Below are 16,219 nucleotides of genomic sequence, written 5' to 3'. Positions count from 1 at the left end.
GAAATTTCAGTTCTGTTGTTTCTGGGTGTAAGTATTTGTTTTATGGATTAATTTAGCCATTTAAAATGAATTATATGTTTAACAGCGTTGTCACTTTAAATTACCCTTACCTTCTGTTGATTTCCCTTTTAAAACTAACAAGAAATGTAGAAATAAGTCTCCAGCTTTTAAATTCTTTTACCAAGAATGCTGTCTTACTTTAGTCATCTTTTCTGTCATCACTTCTATTCCCTTTACCATTTGTAATCAGTATTAAGCTTTCTAGATTTTTTTACCCTCCTAGTCAAATTCTTTTAACACTTCCTAGTACTTCTGCCTTAGGAATTTCTCAGATACCAAAAGTAGTGTATTTAAAGTTCTCTGATCAAGGTATTTCCTTTCCTTACACTGTTATTATAGTACAGCATCATGTTCTTTGTAAATTCCTGCTGTGTGTGATTGTGCATGTATTGAAAAATATTTTCATCTTAATTCAAGAATAAACTTTTATTCATTAAATAGTTTAAGAAAATCTTCTGATACATTCAAGAAATTATACCTTTACATTAGGAATATAAATAGTTGCCTTTATAAATGGCATAACATAGGGTCATATAAAAATATAACAGGGAATATATTACAGGACTGCAATTTAATTCTGGTGTTTGTAGAATGTGCTAAAGTTAGAGAGCTGAGGAGTTCACTTGTAAAATAAGAGAGTATAATGGGACCTCCTCCCTATTGGCCAATATTACTTTGTACTTTATTTGGGGTGGGGTGGTGCAATATATTTAATCAGGCGCTTTCAAAAAATCACATCCAATTTGACACACATATAAATATGCACACATTAAGTGATGTGATGTCTGATATTTGCTTCAAAATAATCCAGTGAGGTAAGGGCAAGTGGGGTTAAAGTAGAAGTGAGACAGGAGTGATGATGAGTTTGATGACTGTGGCAGTTGTCTAATGAGGATATGGGAGTCGTTGTATTATTTTTGTTTTAGCATTTGGTACTTTTATTTTTTTTATTTATTTATTTTTTAAGGATACATACTTCATTTGGAGTTAGAAAAGTCTTTTCCATCAGTAAGTTTTATTCATACGTGTACTTCTTATTTTATTAGTAGTTTTTAAATTTACTCAGAATATTTTTAAGTGCTGGAGCAATAATTTATTAATATACAGATAAGGCATAGTATGGTCTTTGATGGATAACATATATTTTAAAATCAATAAATGTCTTTTTTACTTTTATAAACACATTTATGTTTTGCCCTATTGATTTCTGCCTTCCTTCCTTCCATACGTAACTATAGTAGATGCCATTATATTTGTCATCTAGGCACTCATAGACTAGTGGGGAACACTAATGAGTAAATTAATAGTGACAGTAAAATGAAGCCACTAACTGCCTAGAGGGAGGTTAGCAAGTTTTTCAGAAAAGATAACATTTGAGTTTGAAGATGGTAGGAGTTTGAAGATGATAGTCTTTAAGAATGTGTGGAGTATAACCTTTCAGCAAAAGAAGAAAGGTGGATATAGATTTAAAGAGACTTTTGCTCTCTGTAGCAATGAGGGAAAAAAATCCATAATTTTAAGAACTTGTATTTTTTTTTAAACTAACTGTGTCACAAGAAGTTTAAATGAACTAAGTTCAAGAGAAAGACTGCTGCTTTCTAGACAAGATGTGACTGAGTGGCCATTTGCATTCTGGGAGCATCAACTGGTTCTGGAGGCACAGGTGGACAAAGGAGCAAGTTATGATATATAGAGGATCTTTTATGGCACTAGGAGAAGCCAGCTGAACAATAGCCACGTGTGGGCTGACAACAGATTGGAATATGGGCTCCTCAAACACAGCTAGTCCACTGCACAGACTGAATCTCACCAGGACTTCTACTGAGTAAGCAGTGATGAAGAAAGTTGAGACTGAGCTAGAAAGAAAGATCTTAAAGCCTTGCTAGAGGAAGAGGCCTGATTCCATCCTTAAGACATTTGAAACCAGAGGTAAACTGGAACTAAATAAAGGTGCAACTCAGATAAACTCATTAGATTGAAGACATCTGTTCTTCACTATACCTGCTTGATAGGAAACAAAGTGCTTTCTATGGGGGAAAATATTATCTTCTTCAGTAACTGTTCTTTTATACACAATGTCTACAAAAATAAAAAGTTGAAATACATGAAGAAAGAAAAATGGGGTCCATAATCAAGAAAAAAAATAGTATTAACAAACTCACAGACGATTCAGATATTTGAATTAACAGACAAGAACTTTAAAAACTGTGTTAAAAAATTTAGAAGAGATGATCAAGATTGGTAAGAAGGTTGAGAATTTCAGCCGAGAAATAGAAACTAAAAAACCAAATGAAAATTCTAGAACTAAAAAAAGTACTATGAAGAAATTCATTGAATGGGCTTAACAGCAGATTGGACATAGCAGAAGAAAAGATTTGTTAACTTGAAGTCAGGTCAATAGAACTGACAAACTGAAGCACAGAGAGAAAGTAGAGTGAAAAAAAGAACAGCTCATCAGAGATATGTGGGACAGCATTAAATGATCTAACATACATGAAATTGGAATCCCTAAAGGAGAGGAAAGAGAGAGAATGGGGCAGAACAATAAATCCAAAAAGAAAATGAGTATTTTCCAAAATTGCCGAATGACATCATTTTGTAGACTGAAGGAACTCAGTGAACCAAGTGGAATAAATACAACCAACCACAGATCATATCATAGTCAAATTGCTGAAAATGAGAGAAAATATTAAAGCAACTAGAGGAAAAAATAGGCCCCTCATTGCATCCAGGGGGCCAGCAATAAGAATATAGTTGACTTCTCATCAGAAACAGAAGCTCCCCCAAAATGGAATGACATCTCTTGAGTATTTAAAAATATTGTCAACTGTAGAATTCTATAGCCAGCAAAAATGTCCTCTAAAAAACAAGGACAAAGTAAAGGCATTTCATACAAATAAAACAGAATTTGTCACCAACAGACATGCACTATAAGAAATACTAAAACATTTTTTTTTTTTAGTTTTTAATTTTTTTTAAATTTTAACATTACTAGTACATATTTGTAAGGTGCCGTATGTTGTTTTAATACACACATATACTATACAGTGATTACTTAGGGTGGGTAGCATAGTTTTGTGGGAAGTGAACCACTTGGTAGTCTGAATCATCAGAAAGGAAAGAAAGGCACTGGAAAAGTTAAATGTATGGAAAAATTAAGAGACTAAATCTTTTTAAAATTTATTTTACAAAAACAAATAATACATTGTATATTTTAAAATGCATTACAAAATATACAAAAGGCAGTAGAGTAAAAGGAATTACACTATTGTAAGGTTTTTACATTGCTCTAATTGTCCTAATTATATACATTGTTATAATTATATATATTGTTAGAATTCATTTCATGGTAATCAAGGTAGATTGGCAATTTAAGAATGTATATTATAATTTCTGACATTCTTCACACAAATAGAGAAAATAATCATATGGAACAACAAAAGACCCTGAATAAGAAAGCAAACCTGAGGGGAAAAAAACTGGAGGCATTACACTATCTGACTTCAAATTATACTGCAAAGGTATAGTTACCAAAACAGCAAAAGACCCTTGGACCAGTGGAACAGAATAGAAAACCCAGAAATCAACCTACATGCTTAGAGCCAGTTGATACTTGACAGGGGCAACAGGAGCATACACTGGGGAAAGGACTGACTCTTTAATAAGTGGTGCTGGGAAAACTGGGCATCCATGTGTAGAGGAATGAAACTAGACCTGTACCTCTCACCATATACCAAAATCAACTCAAAATGGATTGAAGACTTACATATAAGATCCAAAATTTTAGAACTCCTAAAAGGAAACATAGGGGGAACACTTTAGGAGGAAGGACTAGGCAAAGGCTTTATGAATATTACTCCAAGAGCACAGGGGAAGAAAAGAAAAAATAAACAAATGGCATTATATCAAACTAAAAAGCTTCTTGCACAACAAGAGAGAGAGAAAAGACAACCTACAGAATGGAAGAAAATACTTGCAAACTATGCATCTGACAAGGGATTAATATCCAGAATATAAAAGAAACTCAAACAACATTAAAAAAAAACCAACAAGTAACCCAATTGAAAAATGGACAAAGGAGCTGAATAGGCATTTCTCAAAGGAAGATATACAAATGGCCAACAGACACATGAAAAAATGCTCAACATCACTCAGCATCAGGGAAATGAAAATCAAAACCACATTGAGATATCATTTCATGCCAATTAGACTGGCCATTATCAAAAAGACAGAATAACAAATGCTGGTGAGGAGGCAGAGAAAGGGGAACCCTTCTACATTGTTGATGGGACTATCGATTAATGAAGCCATTATGGTAAACAGTATGGAAGTTCCTCAAACAACTACCGGTGGAACTGCCATATGATCCAGCAGTCCCTGTACTGGGTATATACTCAGAGGAATGGAAATCATCATGTCGAAGTGATACCTGCACTCCCATGTTTATTGCAGCTTTATTTACAATAGCCAAGAGTTGGAACTAAACATACATGTCCATCTGCAGACAACTGGATGAGGAAAATTGTATATTTTCACAATGCAGTACTACTCTGGCATAAAACAATGAAATGCTGCCATTAGCAGCAGCATGGATGAACTTAGAGAAAATTATGTTAAGTGAATAAGCCAGGCACAGAAAGAGAAATGCTGCATATCCTCACTCATAAGTGGAAGCTTAAAAAAAACAACTAACTAAAAACAGAAAGATAAAACAATCACAATAATTCATCGGAATTTCAAAAGAAGAGAACAGAACTGATATTACCAGAGGTGGGAAACAGGGTGGGGGGTTTAGCAAGAAATTGGTAAAGGGCCATAAAAAGTGATTATATTATGTAATGATAGATTACACATAGCAATTATCTTGATTTGAGGATCACATATAGCACACAGGTACGGATATTCAACTCTCCATCCCACAGATATTTACTATCAATTATGTTTCAATAAAAATAAATAAAAAGAATGTATATTATAATGTCTAGAGTAACCACTAAAAGTAATACAAAGAAATATAGCTAAAAAGCCAATAACATAGACAAGATGGAACACTAAGAATGGTAGTAGAGTTCAGTGAGAGAGTTTGGGGGTCGTAGAAGCAGGTAATTAGGTTAGAAAATATTGGCTTGGTGTTTGATTATGAAGGCCCTTTTATATCATGCTAAAGAGTTTGTACCTTACTTTGTTTTCAACAGTGAGCCATTGATACTTTTTAGGCAGAGGATTGATATCATGTTATTTACAAAATTAACTGGTAGGACAGTTTAGCTTCTACCATAAATTTTACTATAAGAGGTATTATCTTGAACTAAAGTTTGAGGGGAAGGAAAGGACTTGACATAGCTTTGAAAGAGATTTTAGAATAGAATAGATGGGCCTAGATGACTTATGCACTATTGGCAGTAAGAGGTAGAGGGAAGACCCAATTAAATCTGGAGTATCTGTCTTTAGAAACTGTCGGATGTCATTGTTATATAAGAAAGGGAGATTCAGGTGTGGTAGGAGACTCAAGAAGGAAAATAATGAGTTCAGGTCTGCATCTGGTTGATTTGAGATATCTCGGGGACATCCAGGTGGTGATATTGAGTGAGCATCTTCATGTAACTTAAAAGAATACTGCAGGTCTCAGATAAATGTCTTAGTCAGTTCCAAGATGCACATTTTGTCACACTTTTGACTTTTGTAACCCGAGACAGGTTACAGATTATAATCAATGATCTCCTGAATCCTTTTTGGATAGGCAACAGTCATGGATGTTCTTGTTTTATAACAATTGAGTTTTGTACTAATATTGCTAATTCATATGTTGACTGGAGGAATAAATAATTTCATATTTTATTGCAAAGCAACAAACAAGTATGCTTTAATGGGAATTAAAAAGGGAAAATAGCCACAAGTAAATGAAGTTGTGTTAAGTGCAAAAGGATTGCTATTACATGCCAAGCATTAAAATTGGAGACACCAGAGAAAATCACCATATCCATGGGGATAGATAAAAGAAATTTCAAAGTAGTGAGAGTTTAGTGTGACCACTTGATGTGTTGCATAGGACTATCATGGTTTAACTGGCAGTATTTTTTCTTTTTTAGAGGTTCGAAAAAGTATGGTGCTTTTTATAGCTTTCATGAAAAGAATCATTGGCCTATGGTTAGTAGTTGAAGCTGGGGAAGTGGAGGAAATATCTAAGGAGAACAAAGAGAGAGATGAGAAGGCGGCCTAAGAGGTCTCTGTGAATGGGGTCTGGTGTGAATTCTGGTGTGTGTCATCTGTTTAGCAGTAGAGGCCAAATGCATACCTGTTTTCATTACTAAGTTCATGCATTCCTTGATCTCTGTTACCTTTTGCTTCAGAACTTGGCAATGTCCTTTTTGCTTTCAAAAGGCAAAGAGTAGTAGCACTAAAGTGTAAGTAGTGAGAAATACCATGGTGTTCCAAGAAATTTAATCCTGTGTCTGGAAGTGATGGGTGCAGTTAGGCCAGGGAAATACCCAGCATAAAAATGGAGGAAGACCAAAAAAAATGGTTAGATCCAGAAAAAAGAAGCAAAGAAACATTTATGTGTGAGCAAAATAGGAATACAGCATTTCCCTTAGTCTTTGTTCACAAAGATCTTTTTTCCCCTAGTCTTACATTATATTTTTTTCTTTTAGTAAATCCCATTTCAAAAATTATGAAAGTACTATGTGTCCTTCATAAATAAGGAGACAGTCCAAGCAAATTCATACTTTATTTTTTATTACCTTTTTTCTTTTCTTTCTTCTATGCATTTATTTACTTAAATTTTTGTTAAATGTCTATAGGGTATTAGTCATTGTTTGAGATGCTAGGGATATAATGGTGGACATAGTAGACAATCCTTTACTCATGCATTTTGTATTCTAAAAGGGAAGGCAGATGAAAGTTTTTTCGAATTATAAAATATGGTTTCAGTTTGGGAGAAGCATCCTTTGATAGGGCATTTAGAGATGGATTCTCTAAAGACATGATACTTAGGGTGAGGTCTGAAGGTTGATAAAGGAGTTAGGCTTGCACAGAGTGTGGGGGGAGAACATGCAAAGGCCCTGAGGCAGAAGTAAGTGTGGTATGCTGGAGGAGCAGAGGACGGACATTGGTAGGAGAGCAGATAGCCAGGCCATGTAGGAACCTGTAAGCTTTATCCCTCTTAAATCCACCCCTTTCTCTAGTTAACTAGTGTTACTAATAATTGAGTTCCCAGCTATTGTTAGGCTTTCTCCTACATTATATCTTTTTCATTTCACAGATCCTTATTTAACAGTTGGATTGCAAATCCCACCCACATTACCATCTCCTGCTTACATTCAGCTTTTAAGATAGTTTGCTTTCCAAATTTATTTTCTCATCTTCTCTTGTTATGAAATCTGTTTTGATGTACAGTAATTGCATTTGGTTAGAGTTCATTTTTCATTATTTTCATCAAATGTACTTTGATATATTTCTGAATCTTTACACGTTCAAAAATGTCTTCATTTTGCCCTTATGCATATCTTAACTGGGTGAAGGTTTCTTAATTTCCCCTTTCTTATTTCCCAATTGTTTGTAGATTATTTCTTCTAGTGTTATAGGTGAGAAATTTGATGTTAGCCCTTTCTTGTATGAAACTTCTTTCTGTCTGAAAGTTTGTAAAAGTTTTTTCCTGTCCCTACAATTTAGGATTTCCAGTGAAATGTGGTTTCTCTTTTCTTTTCTTTTCTTTTTTAGTATTCTTCCTTGTAATGAAGTAAGCTCTTAAAATCTGCACTCAAGACTTTAACTCAGGAACACTTTCTTCTATTATTTAAATACATGTCCAATTTTTTATTTTTCTCTTGAAACTCCTGATTTTATGCTAGGCTTTTTAAGTGTTATATTTCCTTCTTTTTATATATTGTCATTTCTTTGTATTTCTGCCCTTTGTTATAAGCAATAGGACAAAGATTAATCTTTTACTGCAACATTTAGCCTTTTCCACTATAATTCACAGTAAGATTACATAGCAACCCTATTTACACAAACAAAACAATTTCATGTAACAGTATGTATCTTTACTATGTGTGATACACTATTTTATGTTCTAGTTTAGCCTGTTCTATCCTTATATTCTATTTTATTTAAAAAGAAAAAAGATGCTAGTTGCTATATACTAAATCCGTGGTTCTCAATTGTGTGCACTTTTACCCACCGTGGGACATTTGTCAATATCTGGAGACATTTTTGATTGTCACAATTGGGGCGGGTGCTACTAGTGTGTAAGAGGCCAGAGATGCTGCGAAACATTCTACAGTGCACAGGACAGTCTCCCACAGCAAATTATATTGATTTTTTGACTCCTTAATGCATTCATTCCCAACTCTACCTATATGTTCATTAGAATCACATGGGGAGATTGATTTAATATGTCTGAGATTAGCTGGTGAATAGTAATTTTAAAAGTTCGTCAGTGTTTTTAAAACATGGAAGTATTGTATATGACCGTGACAAACATTCAGTCCTAATTTTGTGTGTGGTTTTGTTGTTGTTGTTTTAAATAAAACCTATTTATTAATCTGATAGTAAAACAGTATAATTTTTATACCTTTATTAAACATTTTAGTTAAATGAATTCATGAGCAAATAAAGTCCTTTTACTAGATTATCCTGTTTTCAATGTTTATTGTTGAATTAAACCAGGTTGTTAGATATTATTAGAAATTAAACCAAGTTGTTAGATATTATTTCAAGTAAGAATTTTTAGTGCAATAATTACGGTTATCACATACACTGTTTAGTCTCATACCACATATTTATTGTATTTTAAGGTGAGGAATAAGCATCATCTCCAGGTGATTTGAATACCAGCAGATTTTTTTTTTAATTGAAACATGATTGTATATATCTGTGGGATACAGCATTGAATATCAATACCTGTATGCAATATATAATGCTGAAATCAGGATAATTAGTATATTTAACATTATACAATGTAATCTTATTTTGTAGCCCTTTACCAATTTCTCACTAACCCTTTGCTCCTTTACCCTTTCCCACCTTTGGTGGCCTCTTTCGTTCTCTCCTTTTGAGAAAGTCCAACAAATTATTATGATTGTTGTATCTTTCTTTTTTTATTTATATGTGTATTTTTTTAGCTCCCTCTTATGAGTGGGGATATGCCACATTTCTCTTCCTGTTCCTAGCTTATTTCACTTAACATAATTTTCTCTAAGTTCATCCATGTTGCCGAGAATGGCAGAATTTCATTCTGTTTTATGACAGACTATATTCCATTGTGTGTATATAGCACATTTTCCTTATCCAGTTGTCCATAGATGGACATGTTGGTTCCAACTCTTAGCTGTTGTAATCAGAGCTGTGATAAACATGGGAGTGCAGGTATCCCTTTGACATGATGATTTCCAGTCCTTTGTGTATATATCCAGTGGGATTGCTAGGTCGTATGGCAGTTCTATCTGTAGTTGTTTGAAGAACTTCCATACAGTTTACCACAATGGCTGCATTAATTTACAGTCCCACCAACAGTGTAGAAGGGTTCCCCTTTCTCCACATCCTTGTCAGCATTTGTTATTCTCTGTCTTCGATAATGGCCAGTCTAATTGGCATGAAATGATATCTCAGTGTGGTTTTGATTTTCATTTCCCTGATGCTGAGTGATGTTGAGCATTTTTTCTTGTGTCCATTGGCCATTTGTATATCTTCCTTTGAGAAATGCCTATTCAGCTCCTTTACCCCTTTGTAATTGGTTTACTTTTTCTGTGGTGCTGAAGCTTTTTAGTTTGATATAATCCTATTTGTTTATTTTTTTCTTTTCTTTCCTGTGCTTTTGGAGTCATATTCATAAAGTCTTTGCCCAGTCCTATTTCCCTTATGTTTTCTTTTAGGAGTTTTAGTTGCAGGTCTAATATTTAAGTCTTTAATCCATTTTGAGTTGATTTTGGTATATGTTGAGAGGTGTGGGTCTAGTTTCATTCTTCTACATAATGGATGTCCAGTTTTCCCAGCATGATTTATTGAAGAGGCAGTCTTTCCCCCAGTGTGTCTTGTTGCCTTTGTCAAAAATCAGTTTGATGTGAGTATGTGGGTTGATTTCTTGGTTCTCTATTCTGCTCTGTTGGTCTCAGTGTCTATTTTTATGCCAGTACCATTTTGTTTTGGTTACTATAGCTTTGTAGTATAATTTGAAGTCAGGTAGTATTATGCCCCCATTTTTTTTTTTTTTTTTTTTTTTTGCTCAGGATTGCTTTGTTCGGGATCTTTTGTTGTTCCATATGAATGTTAGGATTGTTTTTTTCTTTTTCTGTGAGAGTGTCGTTGGTATTTTGATGGGTATTGCACTGAATCTGTAGATTGCATTGGCGAGTATGGACATTTTCACAATATTAATTCTTCCAATCCAAGAACATGGAATGTGTTTCCATCTTTGTGTCCTCTTTAATTTCTTTCAACAGGGATTTGTAGTTATTGAAGAGATCTTTCACCTCCTTTGTTAAATTCATTCCTAGGTATTTTATTTTTTTAGTGACTTCTAAATGGGCTTGCTTTCTTGATTTCTTTTTCTGCTAGTTTGTTATTAGAATATAATTTTTGTGTATTGACTTTGTATCCTGCAACTTTACTGAAATTGTTTATCAGGTCTAAGAGTTTTTTTGGTAGAGTCGTTAGGTTTTTCTGAGTATAGGATAATGTCATCTGCAAGCAGAGACAGTTTGACTTTGTCTTTTCTGATCTGGATGCCCGTTTATTTCTTTGTCTTGCCTGATAGCTCTGGCTAGCACTTCAAATACTGTGGTAAATAGGAGTGGTGAGAGTGGGCATCCTTGTCTTGTTCCTGCTCATAAGGGAAAGGCTTTCAGCTTTTCCTCATTCAGGATGATATTGGTGGTGGGTTTGTCATATGTGGCTTTTATTGTGCTGAGATTTGTTCCTCCTATACCTAATTTGCTCAGAGTTTTTATTATGAAAGGATGATGAATTTTGTCAGATGCTGTTTCTATGTCTATTGACATAATCATATGGTTTTTGTCCTTGATTTTGCTGATGTGCTGTATCACATTTATTGATTTGTGTATGTGGAACCATCCTTGCATGCCTTGAATGAATCCCATTTGATGATGTTGTATAATTTGATATGTTGCTATATTCTGATTGCTGAATTTTATTGAGGATTTTTGCACCTATGTTCATCAGTGATATTGCCATATAGTTTTCTTTGTTGTTGTATTTTTGGTTTTGGTATCAGTGAGGCTGGTCTGAGAATAAATTTGGGAGAATGTCTTCTGCTTCAATTTTTTGAAATAGTTTGAAGAGAATTGGTAGTAATTCCCCTTTACAGGTTTGATAGCATTCAGCAGTAAAGGCATCCAGTCCTGGGCTTTTTTTGTTGGAAGACTGCTTCAATGTTGTTGCTTGTTAGTGGTCTATTGAGGTTTTCTATTACTTCTTGCTTCAGTCTCAGTAGTTTGTATTTGTCCAGAAATTTATCAGTTTCCTCCAGTTCTTCAAGTTTGTTGGCATATAGTTGTTGATAATAGTCTCTAATGTTCCTTTATTGGTGTGGTATTGGTTGTAATGTCTCCTTTTTCATTTCTGATTCTTGGTTTTTGGATCTTCTCTTCTTTTTTTGGTTAATCTAGGTAATGGCTTATTTATTTTGTTTATCTTCTCATAAACCTAACTTTTTGTTGATCTTTTGTATCATTTTTTGGGTCTCTTTCATTTAGTTCTACTCTGATCTTAATTCATTCTTTCGGTCTACTAATTTTGGGATTGGATAGTTCTTCTTTTTGTAGTTCTTTAAGGTATAGCTTTAGATTTTTTGAACTCTTTCTTTTCTTTTAATGTAAACATTTATTGTAATAAGGTTCCCTCTCAGTGCTGCTTTTGCAGTATCCCACAGGTTTTGGTAAGATGTACTTTATTTTCATTAGTTTCCAGAAATTTTTTGATTTGCTCCTTAATATCTTCTTGGAACCATAGGTTGTTCTGGAGCATGTTGTTTAATTTCCATGTTTTTCTATAGTTTCCAGAGTCTTGCCTATTATTGATTTCTAGTTTTAAGTTGTTACAGTCTAAAAAGATACTTGAAGTGATTTTAGTTTTTTAAAATTTGTTGATACTTCCTTTGTGACCTAACGTGGTCTATCCTGGAGAATGTTCTATGTGCTGATGAGAAGAATATATATTCTGTGGATATTGGATAAAATGTTCTGTAGGTATCTGACAAGTCCAACTGCTCCAAAGTGTAGTTTAAACACTAAGTTTCTCTGTTGATTTGTTGCCTAGATGGTCTGTCCAATGTTGAGAGAGTGGTGTTTAAGTCCCCAGCTATTGTTGTATTGGGGTTTATGTCTTTTCTTAGGTCTAATAGCATTGGCTCTATATATCTGGGTGTTTTGATGTTGGGCACATGTATATTTATGATTATGTCTTCTTGCTGGATAAATACCTTTGTCATTAAATAGTGGCCTTTGTCTCTTTTTATGGTTTTTGGCTTAAAGTCTATTTTATCCAATATAAAAATAGCTACTCCTGCTCGTTTTTGGTTTCTATTTGTGTGGCATATCTTTTTCCATCCCTTCACTATTAATACGTGTGTGTCTTTACAGGTGAGGTGAGTGTCTTGAATACAACATATACGTGGGTCTAGCTTTTTCTTTAATCAGTCTGTGTCTTTTGAGTGGGGAGTTTAATTCATTAACATGTAAGGTTGTTATTGAAAGGTATTGTCTTACTTTTGGCATTTTATCAATTTTTATTTGGATGTTTTAAATATCTTTTGTTCCTTTCTTCCCCTTTTATTGTTTGCCTTTCATGTTTGTTGGGTTTTTTTAGGTGGTAAGATTTAGTTTCTTTTTCTCGTTTGTGTTTTTTTTCCTACCAGTGGGTTTTGTTCTTGTGTATTCACAGTAGTTATTTTCATTTTTCACATTCCGGATGCAGGGCTCCCTTGATGGTAGGGCTGTTATGTGGTGGTGAACTTCTGTAGTTTTTGTTTGTTGGGGAAATACACTGTTTCTCCTTCATTTCTGAAGGATAGCCTTGCCAGTTATACTATTCTTGGCTGGCAGTTTTTTTCTTTTAGTATTTTGAATATATCATCCCATTTTCTTCTGGCCTATAGAGTTTCTGTTGAAAAATCTTCTTTTAGTTTGATAGAGACTCCCTTAGAGGTGACTTGACACTTCTCTCTTGCTTTTTTAAAGATTTTCTCTTTATCTTGGAGCTAGCCAGTTTGACTGTAATGTTTCTTAGGGAGTATCTTTTTGGAATGGATCTCTTTGGGGACCTCTGAGCCTCCTTGATCTTAAGGTCTCTCTCTCTCTCTCTTTCTCTCTCTCTCTGTATCTGGGAAGTTTTCCATTATTTCATTGGATAAGGTTTTAATGCCTTTTCCTTTCTCCTCTCCTTCTGGAACACCCATGATTCAGATGTTTGTGTGCTTAAGGTTGTCTACTTGCTCTCTTAGATTTTCTTCATTTTTTTAAAGTACTTTTTTCTTTTTTTTGTCCACCAGGAGTATTTTGAAAAGACTGTCTTCAAGATTAGAAATTCTTTCTTCTGGGCTGGCCTGTGGCTCACTCGGGAGAGTGTGGTGCTGATAGCCACGGGTTCAGATCCCATATAGGGATGGCCGGTTGCTCACTGGGTGAGCATGGTGCTGACAACACCAAGTCAAGGGTTAAGATCCCCTTACCAGTCATCTTTTTAAAAAAAAAAAAAGAAAGAAAAATTCTTTCTTCTGCTTGCTTCTACCTGCTGTGTAAGCTCTTGGTTGTGTTTTTTATTTTGTTGAGTGAGTCCTTCAGTTCCAGGAGCTCTGCTATATTCTTTTTTAAGGTCTTAATCTCTTTGTAGGTTTCCTCCTTCATATCCTGAATAGTTTTTCTCACTTCATTGTGCCATTTGAGTCTTCTTATATGTCATTGAGTTCCCTTAAGATTGTTGCTCAGAATTCCATTTCAGTCATTTCAAAGGTTTCCTGCTTTATGAGGTCTGGTGTTTGAGAATTATGGTATTCCTTTGGTGGTGTCTTTTTCTTTTCTTCATATTTCTAGTATCTCTACATTGATTTCTGGTCATCCGGTGTAGCAGTTGGTTCTTCTATTTCTTTGGAGTAGGATTTGCAGAGAGAGATTTGCTTCTCTTTTTCCAGACTCCACTGATGACTCTCTTTGTGTCAGTGCAGTCAAGTGGCCAGCAGGCTGTTTGCATGGTGGCTGTGACTGCTGCTTTGGTGATGAGCTGCCCTTGTGGGGTGGTGGTTGTGATGGACCACCCACATGGAAGTTGTGTTTGAAGCAGTGGAGTTGACTGTGGTTCCTGGACATACTCCTGCCTTCTGCCCTCCAAGGAATTGTTTAAGATATTCTGGTGAGCCCGTGTGTTTCTGCATTGGTAGAAATAAGATTACTCTTGTCTAGAACACACAGAGGAGATCATACTTCACAGGTCAATCTTGTTCAAAAAGAAGAGTGTAGCAGGGGATCACAGTAGTTTGCACACTTGAGCCTTTGGCTTCACAGATTTGGAGGAGGATTGGACTTCCGTGTTAGAAGGGGTTAATTACTGATTATATGTGAATTTGAAGATCTGTGAAGTTCCTTCAAAATCCAAATATTCTTTCATCTTATATGCCAACAGGTACAACAGTAACTGCTTTAAGATTATTTAAGAATCTACCTGTAAGAAAACAGTTTTACTCAACTGCTAAAAAATGTAAAGATGAAATTAAAAAAGTTCAAGATCTCCTTATGAGCTATGGTATCCTTAAACCTGACTTACGGATTGTTTTTGCACATAACAAGGTAAGTATTAGTATACCTTCGATTATTTTGGTATGTGATACAATAAAGGGACAGTTTATCTAAATTATTAGTGCTGTAGACTCAATGTTTCCAGACAGCATTCATTTGTTGAAAATCTAATCTCCAGTGCAATGGTATTAGAACATGGGGCCTTTGGGAGGTGAATGAAATTAGCACTCTTATAAAAGAGATCGCAGGGAGCTACTTTCCTTTTCCACCATGTGAGGACACAGTGAAAAGGTGCCATCTATTAAGCAGAAAGTGGGCTCTCTCCAGACACCAAGTCTGCTGATGTTTTGATTTTGGACTTCTCTGCCTCCGGAACTGTGAGAAATAAATTTCTATTGTTTATATGTTACCCAGTTTATTAAACTTTGTTATAGCAGCTCAACATGAATATATAAAGAATCTTTTTTTCAAAAAATTTGTCCTCATTAGTTTTATCTTTATTATATAAACAGTATGTTTAATTTGTCACCTAATATCTACAGAAAATCAGATGAAACCTTTCATTTCTTAATCTTAAAAATTAGTGATTCCCCCAGCAGACTTTTTCATCGAAGAAATGCTTTTGTCAGGTGCAGTGATTCTGAAAATACGAAGATGAGTGAAACTAATTCTGTTCCTTTAAAGAGTTCACAATTTAGTGTCATTTTTGCCTTTTCTAAACTTTTTAAAACTGTTTCTTTTTTGGAAGAGTTTTGTTTTTTGAAGGAAACTCTAGCTCATTTCTTTTTATTTTTCAAAACAGGCTGATAAGGGAAGATACTCATCTTGTTGCAACTCATCTTGTTGCTTGATGAGTTTAGGGGAAAGAAAGTTTAACATACTTTCTGATTCTGTTTTTCTTACAATTCCACATGGCCACCTTGAAATATTTAATGGAGGGAGAGCAGAACCACACAGCAGTGTGGAAGCCTGATGGGAAATAGGGAGTTAAAATTTATTGAGGGCCTACACAGTGCCGGGACTTATGCTAGGTACATTAATCGCCTGCCATCTTTACAGCAACGACCAAGAGAGGTAGACATTATATCAGTTTTGCAGTTGTCCTCTGAGCTGAGCTCACAGAGGCTTAATACTTTTGCTCAGTGTTGCACAGCTAGGGAATTATTGATATAGGATTCGAAATAGCATATCTAGGAGTGCAGGTTCTTCACACTCTTATCGTTCTTGTCCCATTTTACTACTACTTAACATTTATATAGTTCTTTTCCAGGTTTCAGAGCACTTACTTTGTGAGGTAGACAATATTATTTCTATTTTTCTATTTGTATGGGGAACTTGAAGCCCAGAGCAGTCAAGGGAGTTGCTTCATATTTTACAGAAAGTAATAGTGCTGAGGTCAGAACCTTTTTTGATCC

The 16,219-nt window shown here is 34.8% G+C and overlaps 1 protein-coding gene across 5 annotated transcripts in view; it reads left to right on the top strand.

Annotated features, from left to right (window-relative positions):
• PMS1 (PMS1 postmeiotic segregation increased 1 (S. cerevisiae)) overlaps positions 1-16,219 on the top strand; it is a 100,927-nt gene that overhangs the window by 21,143 nt on the left and 63,565 nt on the right. For all 5 annotated transcript variants that reach the window (XM_008593378.1, XM_008593370.1, XM_008593365.1 and 2 more), the window contains one exon: positions 14,692-14,855. In XM_008593378.1, the coding sequence (XP_008591600.1) occupies positions 14,692-14,855 (164 nt within the window). The remainder of the gene's footprint in view (positions 1-14,691; positions 14,856-16,219) is intronic.

The sequence above is a fragment of the Galeopterus variegatus genome, unplaced genomic scaffold, assembly GCF_000696425.1.
Source record: "Galeopterus variegatus unplaced genomic scaffold, G_variegatus-3.0.2 Scaffold158, whole genome shotgun sequence".
Lineage (NCBI taxonomy): Eukaryota > Metazoa > Chordata > Mammalia > Dermoptera > Cynocephalidae > Galeopterus > Galeopterus variegatus.
This window is presented reverse-complemented; position numbering and strand designations above follow the sequence as displayed.